Raw genomic sequence first — 18,351 nt, 5'->3', positions numbered from 1 at the left:
GTACCCTCTTTGATATTATTTGCTAGCTTCCTTTCATAGTTAATCTTTTCCCTCTTAACGACCTTCTTGGTTTCCTTTTGTAAGGTTTTAAAAACTTCCCAATCCTCTGTCTTCCCACTAATTTTTGCTTCCTTGTATGCCCTCTCCTTTGCTTTAACTTTGGCTTTGACTTCTCTTGTCAACCACGGTTGCATGCTTTTCCCATTCGAAAATTTCTTTTTTTTTGGAATATACCTGTCTTGCACCTTCCTCACTTCTCGCATAAACTCCAGCCACTGCTGCTCTGCCGTCTTTCCCGCCAGTGTCCCTTTCCAGTCAACTTTGGCCAGTTCCTCTCTCATGCCACTGTAATTTCCTTCACTCCACTGAAATACTGACACATCAGATTTCGGCTTCTCTTTTTCAAATTTCACAGTGAACTCAGTCATGTTATGATCACTGCCTCCTAAGGGTTCCTTCACCTCAATCTCTCTAATCACCTCCGGTTCATTACACAATACCCAATCCAGTACAGCCGATCCCCTAGTGGGCTCAACAACAAGCTGTTCTAAAAAGCCATCTCGCAGACATTCTACAAATTCCCTCTCTTGAGATCCAGTGCCCACCTGATTTTCCCAATCCACTGGCATGTTAAAATCCCCCACAGTTATCATAACACTGCCCTTCTGACAAGCCTTTTCTATTTCTTTTGTAATTTGTAGTCCACATCCCTGCAGCTGTTTGGAGACCTATAAATAACTGCCATCAGGGTCCTTTTACCCCTGCAATTTCTTAGCTCAACCCATAAAGATTCTGCACCTTCCGATCCTATATCACCTCTTTCTAATGATTTAATATCATTTCTTACCAATAAAGCCACGCCTCCCCCTCTGCCTACCTTCCTGTCCTTCTGATACACTCTGTATCCTTGGACGTTCAGCTCCCAGAGACATGCATCCTTTAGCCAGGTCTCTGTGATGGCCACAATATCATACCTGCCAATCTGTAGCTGTACGACAAGATCATCCACCTTATTCCTTATGCTGCGTGCATTTAAGTATAACATCTTAAGACCAGTATTTGGTATTTTTCGCTTTGATTTCACTGCAACTTTATTGCACTGCATCTCATCTCAATGGCTACAAATTTGCCCCATTATCTGCCTGTCTTTCCTGACATCCTTACTGCTCACTATCTTAGATTTATTTCAGTTTTCCCCTTTCTCCGCTCTGTCATTCCGGTTCCCATCCCCCTGCCAAATTAGTTTAAACCCTCCCTAACAGCTCTATTAAACTTTCTCGCCAGGATATTGGTCCGCTTCAGGTTCAGGTGTAACCCGTCCTTTTTGAACAGGTCATACTTCCCCCAGAAGAGATCCCAATTATCCAAGAATCTGAAGCCCTGCCCCCTGCACCAGTCTCTCAGCCACGCATTCATCTGCCTGATCCTACTATTCTTGCCCTCGCTAACACGTGGCACAGGTAGCAATCCCAAGATTACTACCCTGGAGGTCCTGCTTCTCCGCTTCCTTCCTAACTCCTGGAAATCTCTCTTCAGGACCTCCTCCTTTGTCTTATCTATGTCATTGGTACCAACATGTACCAAGACAACTAGCTGCTCACCCTCCCCCTTCAGAATATTCAGGACCCGATCCCAGACATCTCGTACCCTGGCACCTGGGAGGCAACACACCATGCGGGTATCTCTATCAGGCTCACAGAATCTCCTGTCCGTTCCCCCGAATATGGAATCCCCTACAACTATCGCATTTCTCTTCTCCCTCCTTCCCTCCTGCACAACAGCGCCAGGCTCATTGCCAGTACTGTGTATTCAGAAAATGGCTGAAGGATAATTAGGGCTTGAGTAGCAATGGCAGCTTAAACAGTAATATATTTTTCTGAAATAGCTTCATGCCATGAATGAACCAGAAAAAAAAGTTAAAATCTGTCAATTAACTTATTACAAGATATGGGAACTCCAATATTATTAATAAAATCCTACAATATATAATTCAGGAAATGTATGAACAATAATATACCCGTATACATAATTAAATCCAAGTTGGACATACCGTAAAATCTCATCATCTGTTTGAGGTTTTTGACATACTTTTAATCTTTCTGTTTCCAAAAGCTTTGAGTTAAAAGTAACTGCAGCAACCTCATCTTCAAGACCTGAAAAATAAGATGTTATTTTCACCTCTATTAACAAACCCACAAACAATCAGAGGGCAAATAATGTAGAACTGAAATGCCTCTGTGTAAATCTGAAATCAGTTGAAGAAATCAAAGGTTACAGTGCTTTTGACTGAAACAGACAATCCACACAGCAGGTGACACTACATGCCTCAAATATAACCAATCTGTTCAATCACTCCTGATCTGGATTCCATCTCCTTGCTTTTGATACCAAAGACCTTTCATTACAATATGTGAGAGATTAATAAGTTCTATTTTATGTCACACTAACTTAAACAGTAACTCAATAATGTTGTCTTATTGAAACCAGCCCAGACTCTTCTGGACTTTTGCGATGATGGCCTCCTGCTGTTTGAATTTACAACAATAGCTTTAACAGACTATTCAGACCAACAGAAGATGGCACCGATATGTAACAGCTCTTTGCATACAGCTCTGATGGGAATCATCAAATATTCCCATAGAGGACTACTGCAGCTGAAATCCTGTCACAGCCATGGGTACTTCAGTAAGCAACATTGTTTTAAGATATTTTTAAAAAAATCTATCGATACTCAAATCTAGCGACATTGGCGGATCTTCAACTGCGGACTGCATCATGAGTGCAGTTCCTCTTTAAGTAAATGGAATTGGGGAAGGCGCACCCGGTCCAGGTACGTTTGAAACATTGAGGCCTTAGACCCTCACTCCCAACTATCCTGCTGGCAAATGCATAATCTCTGGAAAATAAAGTTGAATACATCAGAGCAAAATTGCAGTACTTGAGGAACATTAGGGACTGCTGTGTAGCTAACTTCATGGAAATATAGCTCAGGCCCGCCATTTTGGACACAGCTAGGGTTGCCAACTGCGCCATATTAGCCAGGACATCCTGTATATTGGGCTAAATTGGTTTGTCCCATACGGGACCGCCCTTGTCCCGTATTTCCCCTGCTAAGGTAGAGTGTTCCTATGAAACCGTTCGTAAGCTGAAATAGTGTAAAGCGCAGAGGCAATTACCATTAATTTATATGGGAAAAATTTTTTGAGTGTTCCAAAACCCAAAAAATTACCTACCAAATCATACCAATAACACAAAACCTAAAATAACACTAACATAGTAAAAGCAGGAATGATATGATAAATACATAGCCTATATAAAGTAGAAATAATGTATGTGCAGTGTGTCAGAATTGAGAAGATTAAACTAAAACCGATTTGTAGAAAAAAAAATCAGCACGTACATGCATGTGCACACAGCTTCCCACACAGGGCTTCATGGTCATGGTAGTCTTTCTCAGGGTAAACACAAGTGTCCCATATTTGACTGCTACTTTTGTCCCTTATTTGGGAGTGAGAAAGTTGGCGACCCTAGACACAGTTCTTCAGTCCAATGGCTTCGTAACTCTTGGTAAAGACAGGACATCTCAGTCTTTTAAAGGTAGAGGTGGTGGATATGCTTTATGATTAACTCATTGTGGTGTTCAGATGTGGCAGTTCTGTCTCAATCATGCTCACTCGACCCAGAACATCTGGCGGTTAAATGTCAAAATTTTATCTACTAAGGGAGTTTTCCACCATCATCCTGGTACAGTGTACATTCTACCTCAGGCCAACATCAGGCAGGCACTGGAGTGGCTGAGCACATTCGGATGCCTTCCCTATCATTGTGGGGGATTTCAACCAGACCTGTTTGAAGAAATCTCTCAACAATTATCACCATCCTATCACCCGTGGAACCAGAGGAGTCACCATAATTGCCCACTGTAATACCACCATCTAGAATGCTTACTGTGCCATCCCACACATGCACTTTGGAAAGTCCAGTCACCTGGCTGTACTTCTACTCCCAATGTATAGGCAGAAACTAAAGACTGCAGCACCAGTATTGAGGATCAAGAAGGGATAGTCAATTGAAGAGGAGGAGTGCTTAAAGGACTGGACAAGATTCATGAATCTGAATATGTCACAGTTGTCACCGACTTCATCAAGAAATATATGGATGTGTGTGTGCTTTTGAGAACATACCACACATTCCCAAACTGAAAACTGTGGATGAACCAGGAGATTTGTAGTCTGATGAGGGTTAGATCAGTGCCATTCAAGACTGATGATCCAGAACTATACAAGAAATCCAAGTACGACCTACAGAAGGCTATTTTTTGAGAGTGAGAAAACAATTCTGATTCAAGTCAGATTTGCAATCAGATGTTCAACAGCTTTAGCAGGGTTGGTAGGCCATTACTTCCTAGAAAGTGAAACCAGACATTAGGTACGGCTGTTTTGCTTTGCTCCCAAATTAGCTCAATGCCCTTTCTGCACGCTTTGAAATGGAGAATTACAACTACACCTGTGCAAACCCTTGCAGCATCTGGTGACCCTGTGATCTCTGTCTCAGAGGCTGACATCAGAACATAATTCAGGAGGGTGAAGCCTCTCAAAGCACCTGGCCCTGATAGTGTACCTGGTAGGGCATTGAAAACACGTGACAACCAACAGGTGGGAGCATTCAAGGACATCAGAAATGTCCTCCTTTAAAGAATGGGGTTTCCCTCCCTCCACTATTGATGTGGCTGTCATCCATATCTCCTCCATTTCCCATAAATCCATGTTCACCCCATCTTCCCGCCGCTGTAATAGTGATAAGAGCTCCTCTTATCCTTCTCTACCACTCATCAGCAACTGCATCCAACTTATTATCCTCCACAACTTCTGTCATCTCCAAAGGGATCCTACCATCAAACGTACCTTTACCTTCTCCCCACTTTGCTTTCCAAACGGTTCACTCCCATTGTGATTCCCTTGTCCATTATTTCCTCCTCCACAAATCTTCCTCCTAGCACTTACCCCTGCAAGCGGCTGCCCACAAACCTCCTCCATCACCTCTATTCAGGGCCCCAGGCAGTCCTTACAGATGAGGCAACACTTCACCTGTTAATCTGTTGGGGTCTATTGTGTCTGGTGCTCCAATGCAGCCCTCTCTATGTTGGTGAGACCTGTCGTAAATAGGTGGACCACTTTGTCGAGCTCAGCACCTTCTGCCACAAGTGGGACTTCCGGGTGGCCAAACATTTCAATTTCGATTCCCAGTCCCATTCTGATATGTTGGTCCATGGCCTCCGCTTGTGCCAGCATGAGGCCACTCTCAGTGTGAAGCAGCAACAATTTATATTCCTTCCAGGTAGCCTTCAACCTGAAGGCATGAATATCAATTTCTCCTTCCAGTAAACAATACCCTATCCTCCCATCTCTATTCTCCACTTTGACCTTTTACCTCTTCTCACCTGCCTATCACTTCCCCCTGGGTCCCCCCCCCCCCCACCACTCCACTCCACCCCACCCTCAATTGTCCCTTTCTCCTCTGGTCCACTCTCCTCTCCTATCAGAATTGCTTCTTCTCCAACTGTTGATCTTTCCCATCCACCTAGCTTCACCTTACACCTTCCAGCTAGCCTTCTACCCCTCCCCCCACTTTTTATTCGGGTATCTTCCCCCTTCCTTCTCAGTCCCGAAGATGGGTCTCAGCCCAAAACATCGACTATCTATTCACTTCCATAGATGCTGCCTCTCTTACCACCAGGTGCGGCTAAATGTGCCTATAAGGGTCACCGACTGGAAGATAAACAGATGGAAGGCCAAAACAGCACATTAGTACAAGGGGTTTTATTTAGTGCCAGCTGGAAAAAGTGATAAAAGCTGCCTAGAAGTTGTGAAGAAAAATATTTACAAGTAGACAAATGATTAAAAAACATGTACAAATATCTACAGATGTAACCCTCAGGCTCGGCCAACACATGTTCGTCTAGGGGAAGATGGCCTCTGGCCCCACCAAACTGAGAAATCTCATTTGTGTGGATGCTGCATGATGTGTTGCCCGGTTACAAATCTGCACTGCAAAATATCAGACAATACACCACAAGCAATTAAATGATTGAACTTTATAAATCTTAATCTGAATATAGGGTTAGTAAAGAAAATAAAAAGGGCTCATTTTAAGGAAAAAGTCAAAAGTGCACGTTGGAGCTTGCTGATACGGCCATTCATCAACCATTGACCTCCTCCGAGTGTCGCTGATCTTTGGACCCTTGCTCCAAGTCTACTCCGTCCAGTGGTCTACCAGCTCTCTTCACACGTGTCTTCCTTCTTCATCTCTCGCCAACAAAAGACTGCAAAATTCTTGCTCTCAGACCCACAAGAAAGAACAACATCCCGCTCATTGGCTAACATACATTCCAAAGGCTCCATTATCTCTAGGCATAACCCAAACATTGCTGTTATAGAGAAGCCATTACCTTATCAGTGGGACATTAAAGAGCGGCCATTACATTAGCAATGAAACCTTGCAGCACATTACACTCTCCCCCCACCAAATTTAGTCATGTCCTCATGATGTTGAGATAATTTGCCAACCCTTCCTGCAAAACACAAAGCCCAATCCAGATGACATAGCTCCCCAAAACAGTAGGGGTCACACTCCGTTCCCCTGGTGCTACATAGGCCAGCCTATCCGGTGGTCTCCTAATTCTCTGAGACCTCCGTTCCCCTTCACCCAACTCTTCAGGTTCAGACACTACTGGGGATACTCCTGGTCTACCTGGCACGGCCCCCCCCCCGACCTATCATTCGTGCCCACCTGCAATTCGGGGCCCTCTGTCCCACAGCCAAGCCTCGCTTCCTTACCTGCAGAGTCCTGCTGCAACTCAGGCTGCCCACAGATAGCTCCCCCCCCCCACTTCACCTGACTCAGCGGGAGAAGGGCTGGGAGTCTCTTCCTCAATCAATGGGGAGTTAGCAAAAGGCAGCATATACCACACATCTAGGTCCTCATCCTCCAAATCAGTATCTCTCTCAGGGGTGGGGGCCAACCTAACCTTGCCTGCTGTGGGCCTGCAGTCGCCCAGTGTTTCCGCAGAGTCCTCTTACTAGGTGTAGGCTCCATGTCGAGCTCTGGGTCTACCTGCACCTCTTGTCCCGGGGCAGCAGATGGTTCCGATGGAGAATCTTGACAGGCCCATTTTCATCCTCTTGTTTTACCCGGAAAACTGGTAGGCTTGGTATCTGACTCTCCACCACACAGAGCCTAGCCACCTAGCGGTCAGCCAACTTATGCCTTCCAGGTAGCCCCAAGTTCCTTATGAGGACCCGGCCTCCTGGCATGAGTTGGGAGAACCTCACCTTTTGATCATACCCCTTATTTCCTTGATTCTGCTTGGCAGCTGTGACCCCAGCTAATTCATAAGCCCTTTTCAGCTCTCTTCTCATATCAGACACATATTTCAGATAAGTCTTCGGTGTTAAGTCACACTCGTCAGTCCTAAAACAAACATCAATGGGCAACCTTGCCTCGCACCCAAATATCAAGTATGGCAAGTACCTAGTAGCTTCATTTTGTGTACAGCTGTAACTGTGAACCAGATGCCCAATATGTTGACTCCACCTGCTCTTCTTGATGATCCTGAGCATGTCCAGCAAGGTCTGATTAAACCTCTCTGGCTGGGGATCATCCTGCTGGTGACAGGGCACGGTCCTCAACTTCTCAACTCCAAGCATGCCCAGTAACTCATGGATGAGTCTGCTCTCGAAATCCTGTCCCTGATCACTATGTATCCACGTCAGTAAATCCTTTCTAAAATAAGAAGCCCAAATCTGTACACAATACTCCAAGTGTGGTCTCACGAGTGCCTTATAGAGCCTCAATATCACATCCCTGCTATATTTCATTAGGAATTTGAGGAGACTTGGGATGTCACCAAAGGTTCTCACAAATTTCCTCAGGTGACCCGTGCAGAGTATTCTAGTTGGTTGCCTCACCATCCAGTATGCAGGAGCCACTACACAGGATCAGATAAAGCTGAAGAGAGTTGAAAAATCAGCTAGCTCCATCTTGGGCACTAGCCTCCCAACCATTAAGGACCACCTTCAGAAAGTGATGCCTCCAGAAGGTGACATCATTAAGGACTCCATCACCTAGGATATGCCCTCTTCTCATTGCCACCATCAAGGTGGTGGTACAGGAGCCTGAGCAGAGATACTTAATGTTTCAGGAACAGCTTTCTCTCTTTCATCATCAGATTTCTGAATTGGCAATGAACCTATAATCACAGTTCTTTTTTTGTTTTACTTATTTTAATTTTTACATATATTTTATTATGATGCATTTTATTGTACTGCTCTGCAAAACAACAAATTTCATGACATATGTGAGTGATATTAGATCTGATTCAGATTCATTCATAGTAAAAGCTTCAACCATTACCAAACATGGTTTTACCCCCAAACCCTAAAGTGTAATAGGGAACACACAAAATGCTGGAGGAACTCAGCAGGCCTGGCAGCATATATGGAAAAAAGGACAGTCTTACTATGTGCTAGCTGCTGCTGAATCTGTGAAAATTGTTGTTTTTGCATCAGTACTTGTTGCTGTTGATGTTGCTGGTATTGTTCTGCTGTAAATGCACTATCTTGCAGAATATGTACAGAACAGTGCATTAACCGCGGAACAATACCAGCAATATCAACAGCAACCAGTACTGATGCAGAAACAATCTATTTTTTCCCTATAGATGCTGCCTGGCCTGCTGAGTTTCTCTAGCATTTTGTATGTGTTGTTTGCATTTCCAGCATCTGCGGAATTTCTCTTGTTTGTGAAGGATAATAGAGAAGTTGATCAGAGGAGTGCTTCAAAGGAGAAAACAGAGACTGAGAGACTTAAGAAGAGTTTGCAACATCAACAGTGGAGGTTCAAGCATCCAGATTTGGAGCAGTGCTCTCAGAGGCAGGAAGTTTCTGGAGTGTGTTAAAAATATGAAAAGAAAGATGATAATACGAGGGGTGATTGCTAAGTTTGTAGCCCAAGGTAGAAGGAGTCAATTTTAGAAAACTTAGCACATTTATTTTTCAACATAGTCCCCTCCTACATTTACACACTTAGTCCAGCGGTCATGGAGCATACGGATCTTGGACCTCCAGAAAGTGTCCACAGCAGGGGTGTTTGATAAGTTCGTGGCCTAAGGTAGAAGGAGATGAGTTATACAGCTCTCGTTACATGCACATGTAGTTCAATTCTGAGTGATTACGCAGAAAGTTTGAAGTTAATAACTCATCAGGGGTGATTGATAAGTTCGCGACCTAAGGTAGAAGGCAGTGACCTCATACTTACAAAAAATAGAATAAGTGAAATTTGTTTTTTTAAATGAAATGATTGCATCTGATTCGACTTCCTCTGGCAGCAGGTTTCCGATATCAACCTGTCTTTTTTATCAAATCATCTTGAAAATTCATTCCTCTCAAATATGACCTCTTATTTTTGATACCTCTACAACACAATTAGGTGACATTACAGAGGTAGAAATAAGAAATTTTTGTGCAAGACCTACTCTGGTTGGTCCTACCAAAGTGCAAAGCCCCGCACTTGTCTGGATCCCATCAGCCTTTATTCTGGACCAACTTACCATAATGGATCGTGCCTTATTAACGCCCATGTACACAACATTCACTACTTTACCTTCATACAGTGCTTTGAAAAAGTATTCAGCCCCCATGTATTTTACTGGCAAATTTTCTAAATTTAAAATATATTGAAGTAGGATCTTTTGAGCTAATCTGTAAAACATTGTGCATCATGTCAAATCAACACCTGTCAACAATTTACGAAAAATTAAAAATCAGAATTTCAAGATCTTTTTTTATAACTAGTAAATTAATGGCATTTAAAAAATAAAACACTGCATTGCACAGACAAAAATACCTTGCAATTTGTTCTGGAGTTGTTGAAGTTCTTCTTTTAATTCATTTTTCTGTTGTTGGAGATCATTCAACTGTATGTTTTTCTGTTCAAGGTTTTTCATATCTGAAATTACATGATGCACAAAAATGAAAATAATTATACTCCTATATTTACCCAAGTCAAAATTTGTCAATTATTTCAGTTTTGGAACTTTAGCAAGATTTCACTGAGATTTAAATTCAAGAAAAAAAACAAGATATTGAACCTGCTATTTGACTTTGTTGAAAGAAAAGCCAATAGACTCTGTTAAATCATTTTCAGCATAGGTAACCATTAGAGGCTTATAATCCTTACTAGCAATAAAATGAAACAGTAATATTTTGTGCCAGTTGCCAACTGAAATATCAACTTTCATGAATTCTTTCTGATAGCTACCAAATACACATCCATTGTCAATGTTTGCCTATTTATTCTCCTCTACAAGAACGGGGGAAATTCAGGAAATTAAAGGACAAATCAACAGAATTGCAAAACTGTAATAGTAACAATGAAACACACACAAAAAGCTGGAAGAAGTCAGCGGGCCAGGCAGCATCTATAGAAAAGCGAAGGGTCTTGGCCCAATACGTTGACTGTTTACTCTTTTCCATAGATACTGCCTGGCCTGCTGAATTCTTCTGGCACTTTGCGTGTGTTGTTTTGGATTTCCAATTGATTTCCACCAGATTTTCTCATGTTAATGGTAACAATGATGTGGAGACAAAGAAAAACACCATCCATTTAAGAGTCAGAGTAGGGAAAAGGACTCTTTACCTGAATGCACATAGCACAGTTAGATTATACAAATAGAAAGCAAAGGAATGAGATGATAAACATTATAGAAATGTTAAGACCAAGGCTGGGCACTAAGTATTCTGGGGTAAGGGATGAGATCAGTACAATCGTGAGAAATTATATTGGTTTAAGATGGTCAAGATGTAGAATCAGTTTATGGAGAGAAAACGTAATAGCAAGATAAGGGTCTTAGAGTGAGTAATAGATCCCCTAACAGCAAATATACAGCAGAACAGACTATATCATGTGGACTTCAAAGAACAGACATCAATAGTTGTGGGTGACTTTAACCTTAAGGTAGATTGAACAAATCAAACTAGAAAAGAAGTCTATGGGATGAGTTTCTGGAATTTACTAAATACAGTTTCTCAGCACAACATATTTAGGAAACAGCCAGGAAGCAGGATATTTAGATCTGCTTCCGTGAAATGAGACAGAATTATCCACTCTCAGTTCATTACATAACACCCAATCCAGTGAAGCTGATACCCTAGTAGGTTCAATGACAAACTTCTCTAAAAGGTCATCTTGTAGGTAGTCAACAAACAGAGACGACAGTAGCGCAGCAATGGTGAGAGTTTCTGGGAAAAATGAGGATGGTGCAGGATTGATGTATTCCAAAAACAAAAATACACAACTGGCACAACAGTACAACCGTGGCTGCCAAGGGAAGTCAAAACTAATGTAAAAACAAAAGTGAGGGCTTACAACAAAGCAAAAATTAGAGAGAAGATAGAGGATTGGGAAGCTTTTAAAAACCTACAGACAGCAACTAAAAGAATCATTAGAAGGGAAAAGATGAAATATGAAAGGAAGCTAGCATACAATATCTGTCACAAAGGTGGGGGGGGGGGCGTTGGGAACGGACCCAAATGCAAGACACAGACACTGAAGTACTAGGAACAGGAACAGACAAAACTAAATGACGGGACAGCATGCAGACCAGGAGTAGGTACAGGAACACAGACTAGACTAAGGGAGCAGGACCAGGACGAGGGACTGGGAACAAGGAGCCTGGGCATGGACTCCGAGCCAGAAACTGGACAAGAACCCAGAACCTGGGTCTTGACTGGGGCTTGGGTTCCTGGAGGCCAGGCGAGGACATGACGGGGCAACAGTACTTTGAGGCAACGGGGCAAGGGTACTTCGAGGCAACTCCTGAAGAGGACACGGGACTCTTGGGCAGGACGTGGGACTCCACCCCACGGAGGCAAGGACAGGGAGGAATAGACTCAACTGCAGGGTAACGGCAAATGGCCTGGCTTACCCAATGGAGGCAAGGGACAGGAAGGGAGCTAGGTCTGGGGTGGCTCCAAGACTCGAGGCGGCCAGTAACCTCGGCAGGCTACAGAACAGCCACATCCATATCTCGATGACTTCACTAGCCTTCCACCGGTGGATTGCTCCAAGGGGAGACTGACAAGACATCCCAGCAGCACACTCAATCCCAGGGCCACTTATATTCCCAGCCCCAAGATGAGCATCATGTGCTTATGGTTAAGTCCAACTGAACAAGGTACAGCCGGAAGACCCGGAGTCCGGAGTAAAAGGACCGAACTGTGAACCGGATTGCGGACATCCGACCAGACCATGACAATATCGAAGTGGATAGTAAAAGCTTTTTCAAGTATGAAAAAATAAGAGAATTGAGTGTGGATATAGGACCACTAGAAAATGAGGCCAGAGAAATAATAACAGGGGACAAGGGGACGGCAGATGGAATAAATCTAATATTTTGTACCATCCTTCACAGTGGAAGACACTAGCAGTGTGCCAGATGTTGTAGTGTGCAAAGGAAAAGAAGTGAATGCAGCTACTATTACAAGGGAGAAGGTGCTCAAAAAGCTAAAAGACCTAAAAGTACATAAGTCACCTGGACCAGACAAACTGTATCCTAGGGTTCTGAAAGAAGTAGCATTAGAGATTGTCGACTCAAAAATCATCTGGCTCTGGCATGGTGCCAGAGGGCTGGAGAATTGCAAATGTCACTCCACTCTTTAAGAAAGGAGGACGGCAGCAGAAAGGAAATTGTAGATCAGTTAGCTTGACCTCAGTGGCTGGAAAGATTTTGGAGTCAATTGTTAAGGATGAGGTTCAGGAGTACTTGGTGACAAAGGACAAGATAGGACAAAGTCAGCATGGTTTCCTTAAGGGAAAATCTTGCCTGACAAACCTGTTGAAAAACCTTGAGGAGATTACAAGTAGGATAGATTAGATTAGATTATTAGATTACTAGGACACTCAGTCCTCGTTTATTGTCATTTAGAAATGCATGCATTAAAAAATGATACAATGTTCCTCCAGAATGATATCACAAAAACACAAGACAGACCAAGACTAACACTGACAAATCCACATAATTATAACATATAGTTACAACAGTGCAATCAATACCATAATTTGATAAGAGCAGACCACGGGCATGGTAAAAAAAAAAAGTCTCAAAGTCCCGATAGCCCCAATATCTCACGCAGACGGTAGAAGGGAGGAACTCTCCCTGCTATGAGCTCCTAAATGCCACAAACTTGCCGATGCAGCATCCTGGAAGCACCCGACCACAGCCGACTCTGAGTCTGTCCGAAAACTTCGAGCCTCCGACCAGCCCTCTGACATCGAGTACCGAGCACCATCTCTGCTGAGTGCCTCGGCCCCGCCTTGGCTGCTCAGTAATAAGCAAAGCCTAGGATTCGGGGCCTTCCCCTCCGGAGATTTCGGATCACACAGCAGCAGCAACATCAAAACAAGCATTTCAGAAGTTTCACCAGATGTTCCTCTGTGCTCTCACGTCTGCCTCCATCAAATCAGAATTGTGCACGGCCCCCTACTTGACAAATAACGTATTCATCACCGGATAGATAAAGGGGATGTAGTGGATGTTGTATATCTGGACTTTTAGAAGGTCTTTGACAAGATGCCATATATAAGGCTGCTTACCAAGTTAAGAGCCCATGGGTACTACAGGAAACTTACTAACACAGTTAAAGCATTGGCTGATTGGTAGGAGGCAGCAAGTGGAAATAAAATGATCCTTGTCTGGTTGGCTGCCAGTGACTTACGGTGTTCTGCAAGGGATGGTGTTGGGACTAATGCTTCTTTTTATGCTGTATATCAATGATTTAGGTGATGGAATAGATGACTTTGTTGCCAAGTTTTCAGATGATATGAACATTAGTGGAAGGGCAGGTAGTGACGTGGAAACAGGTAGGATGCAAAAGGACTTAGATTAGAAGATTGGGCAAGAAAGTGGCAAATGAAGTACAATGTTGGAAAATACATAGTCATGCACTTTGGTAATAGAAATAAATGTACGGACTATTTTCTAAATGGGGAGAAAATCCAGGAATCTGAAATGCAGAGGGACTTGGGAGTCCTTGTGCAGAACATCCTGAAGGTTAACTTGCAGATTGTGTTGGTGGTGAGGAATTGTGTTGGTGGTGAGGAAGGCAAATTCAGTGTTTAGCATTCATTTCAAGAGATCTTGATTACAAGAGCAGGGGTATGATGCTGAGGCTTTATAAGGCACTGCTGAGGCCTCAACCTGAGTACTATGAACAGCATTAGGCTCCTCATCTAAGAAAAGATGTGCTGGCATTGGACAGGGTTCAGAGACAGCTTATAAGGATGATTCCATGAATGAAACGGTTATCGTACGAGGAGTGTTTGTTGGCTCCATGTCTGTACTCGCTGGAACTTAGAAGGATGAGAGGGGTCTTATTGAAACCTTTCAAATGTTGAAAGACCTAGACAGTAGTTGTGGAAAGGATGTTTCCCATGGTGGAGGACTCTAAGACAAGAGGGCACAGCTTCAGGATAGAGGGGCATCCATTTGAAACAAATAGAGAAATTTCTTTAGCCAGAGGGTGGTGAATTTGTGGAATTTGTTACCACAAGAAGCTGTGGAGGCCAGGTTGTTGAGTATATTTAAGGCAGAGAATGATAGGTTTTTGATTGAACTTGGCATCAAGGGTTATGGGGAGAAGGCCAGGGAATGGGGTTGAGGAGGGGAAAAATGGATCAAACATGATTGAACAGCAGAACTGAATTCTACTCCTACGTCTTGTGATCTCTTGGTCTTTTGCCTTATACCACACAGCTACAAATGGCCTGTCAGAAAATCTTGTCCAGAATATAAAAAATGCACTATGAGCAATGTCATCAGAACACACTACACTAACACTGAACCAGAAGTTTCCCAGTTCCCTCTTTGATCATCATAATCCAGAACCAGAGATTGTTTCACAGCCACAAGTCTCACCTGCCAAGCAGAGTGATCCCTCTTGTCAGGGAAGATGTTATCCCACAAGAGTAAGAAATCCTCCACAGTGATTAAATCTTTAGGCCTGAATAGGACAATTTTAAATTTACTATTCTGTGTATGTCTGTATAGTAGTTGTATTATATAGTTAAGATGCATTCTATATTGAGTTGGAGCTTATGTTAAGTAGGGAGGAGTGTGTATTTAATATATTTGAGTAATATTGTAATATTTTGTTTGATTAAGCATGCCTTGTTGTTTATATAATTCATTATGGTTATATGTAAAAATATGTGAATTGCATATGTCATGACGCTACCACATAATACGTGTGCGATTCACTTAAACATGAACCAAAACTGATATCCCTGGCTCTCTAGTTTTCCTTTGAATTAGTTTAATGTTTTGGAATTACAAAACAAAATACTTTCTAGCAGTCTACAGAAAGTTTCTGCACCTTCAAGGCTAATAAAATGTACTTATCATGAGAATAGCATTCTGCTTAACTGAGACATGCACAGATGATCTAAAATCCTAGATGTGTTCAACACAAATTAAAACACTCAGTAATATTCACTCTCAGCATGAATTTCACTGAGTTCTGACCTTGGATTTATACATCACTACACAATATTCCTGTCCAATTGATTTCACAGTAAGATAATCTGACTGAAATGTCCAACTGACTACCTAATATAATAGAGTTGAATAGCTGACTAAAATTGCAGCAGCAATGCAGTCAAGGAGATAGCGGTCTAATCTTGCCACACTTATAAAAAAAATTGTTTTCCCCCCAGAGTGGAACAAGATTTCTATCATTTCGAACTTGAATTGCACCAATCCAGAAATTTACGAGGGCTATTCTAATTGTGAAACTTTTACACATCAGACTTAAGCACCTACTATGATTTCTGCATCGTTTATTGTGAAGAACAAGTATGATTTAAAAACACTGCTCCAGTCTGGCCTCACTCAATTGTCAAAATTCTTGACTCCTTTCATAAGGACAGTATCGAAGGTCACTTCCTCATGGAACTAGCACCACCACTCTCAAACTTCATACCTACACTCTCAGTCAGCTCCCACTTTGACCCAAGGGTCTCAACGATCAGCCATCAATATTCTCCTCCTTGACGTGCATTCTATGTTATACACATGGATCTTATCGTAACTTTTTTTATATCCATTGAAGTGAAAACTAAAAACCTACCAGAGTTAGTTTTCTAGGTTCTCCAACACAGAGACAATGAGGAGAAAATTCAATGTCCTCAGAACAAGCGGCAGGATAAGTGCAGCTGCTGAACATATATATGTTATCCAGCCATGAGAAAACAAGGACCCTAGAATGCTATTTTCTGAGATAAGCTACAAAGCTAAAAAGAAAATAGATTCCTTTCAGCAACATTCCTTCATTCAAAAGAAACCGACATAAGCAATACAGTCCACCTAATATTATGTACCTACAAACAACTAGCTAAAACAAAAACACATTGCATATTAATTTTAAAAAAATTAGCATTGTGTCAACTGTTTTCATAATGAAGTAATGCTGCATAGCATGCCCTGCATTTAGGGAAACTGATCTCTAAGGTGTAAGGGTAGCACCAAGGCTACCAGTGGGCAAGGTATCACAGTCAGCCTTTTAGGAGATGGGCCTTGCTATCCTGACCACAACTTTGCAAAATAATTTAGTCAGAATTTATTTGGGAGCAATGGTACTATAAACCACTATGCCTCTGGAATTACTTCTCAGAGATACAAAATTCAATGATGAAATTTACTATTACCTTCAAGGCTCCAGCATAGTCTTTGAAGGGGAGAGGGATGGTTTTGAGAGTCAAACCTCAGACCCGATACAAATTTCATAGCTTACCAAGCAGCAGTAGTCCTAACCCTCCTTTATGTTTCTGAGATTACAGCAATATTCTCAAAGCATTTGAAAAATACCACCAATACTGTTTCTGACATCAGTCTCACTGCCAAAGCCAAAATCCCCAGCACTAGAGCCCTAATTACATTCAGTAAGCTCAAATGGAAGACAATGTTATTCTTTTCTCAAAGCCAAACTCCTAAATGAACAGTCTATTCCACACTCTATCGCTGGACAAGGTAAACAGAGTAAAAGTTTCAAGGATGTTGCAACGGTAATGTGTTCCAGGAACTCGGGATTGGTCTTAATCTTGAATGCTTTCTGTCAAGTTTTCACATTCTCCTTGTCCCCATGTGGGTTTCATTAGGATGCTATTTTTATCCCACATGCCAAAGACATGCAGCCTGTAAGGTTAATTGGTGTGCAAATTGCCAAAAGTGAACGTGGGTGGTAAGAAAAGCAATGTTGCTGTGTTTGTTAGAAAAGCTTAGTGAAAAATTGGACTGGTGGGAATCTTCTGGAAACAGTCTCAGTGACAGCCCTACCTGTGGAAAAGTTCGCTGTTCCAATCAGTTACTTCACAATTCTCAAACTAGAGAGAAGCAAGCCATCTTCGATCAAGATGGACTGTATTTGAATAATCATCCATTTGTTACAGACTCTTATTTGTTGACCGCCAAACAAATGCTTCATAATGGAATCCAAGTGGTTAGGACTCCTGCAACAGGCCCTAAAAAAACGTCACTTCACCGTAATTTTTACTTCATTTATTTCTCAAAACCTCTCAAAAACAAAATTAGTGTCAACTACATAAGCAGTGCATGACTCTTAAGTGGAAAACAGAGCATAAGCATGGAAAGGAAAAAAAAAAATCACAAGATTTTAAAATGTTGTTCTGGAAACACAGTGGAGGGTTGTTGTTGGTCATGGTCAATTCCCATCTGCTGTTGCTTTCCTGCCCTTTCATCTGTCCAGTCATTGTAAGGCAATCAATTTGAAATTTCTTCCTGCAAAAGGACACCAGCAGCTCTTCCACATTGCATAGGTATGTTGCAATAACCAATTTTACTTTGAGTCTCCTAGTTCTGCTGCGCAAAATGACTGATGCATTGTTTTTGCTTCAAATCTTTTATTTGACAAATTTCCTCCTGGTATGTTAATTCTATTCAAATGGATTTATCATTAGGTTTTTGTTTTATGCTTGAGTTTGTTTTTATAAAATCAAGAATTCCTGTACTCTCCCATTTTTATCTATGTATGTTTTAATCATTGTTTGAAAGCTGCATTATTTTATAATGGGTTAGTAAATTTGTTGATAACACAAAGGTTGGAGGTGTTGTGGATAGTGTAGAGGACTGTCAGAGGGACATTGATAGGAAGCAAAAATGGGCTGAGAAGTGGCAGATGGAGTTCAACTCAGGTAAGCATGAGGTGGTTCATTTTGGTAGGTCAAATATGACGACAGAATATAGTATTAATAGTAAGACTCTTGGCAGTGTGAAGGATATTA

General features: G+C 42.1%; 1 protein-coding gene across 3 annotated transcripts in view; it reads right to left on the bottom strand.

Annotated features, from left to right (window-relative positions):
* Nucleotides 1-18,351, bottom strand: part of ccdc172 (coiled-coil domain containing 172) — a 58,773-nt gene that overhangs the window by 8,338 nt on the left and 32,084 nt on the right. For all 3 annotated transcript variants that reach the window (XM_072239805.1, XM_072239807.1, XM_072239806.1), the window contains 2 exons: nucleotides 9,904-10,005; nucleotides 2,051-2,153 (listed from right to left, as the gene is read on the bottom strand). In XM_072239805.1, the coding sequence (XP_072095906.1) occupies nucleotides 2,051-2,153; nucleotides 9,904-10,005 (205 nt within the window). The remainder of the gene's footprint in view (nucleotides 1-2,050; nucleotides 2,154-9,903; nucleotides 10,006-18,351) is intronic.

This window comes from Mobula birostris, chromosome 21, assembly GCF_030028105.1.
Source record: "Mobula birostris isolate sMobBir1 chromosome 21, sMobBir1.hap1, whole genome shotgun sequence".
Taxonomy (NCBI): domain Eukaryota; kingdom Metazoa; phylum Chordata; class Chondrichthyes; order Myliobatiformes; family Myliobatidae; genus Mobula; species Mobula birostris.
This window is presented reverse-complemented; position numbering and strand designations above follow the sequence as displayed.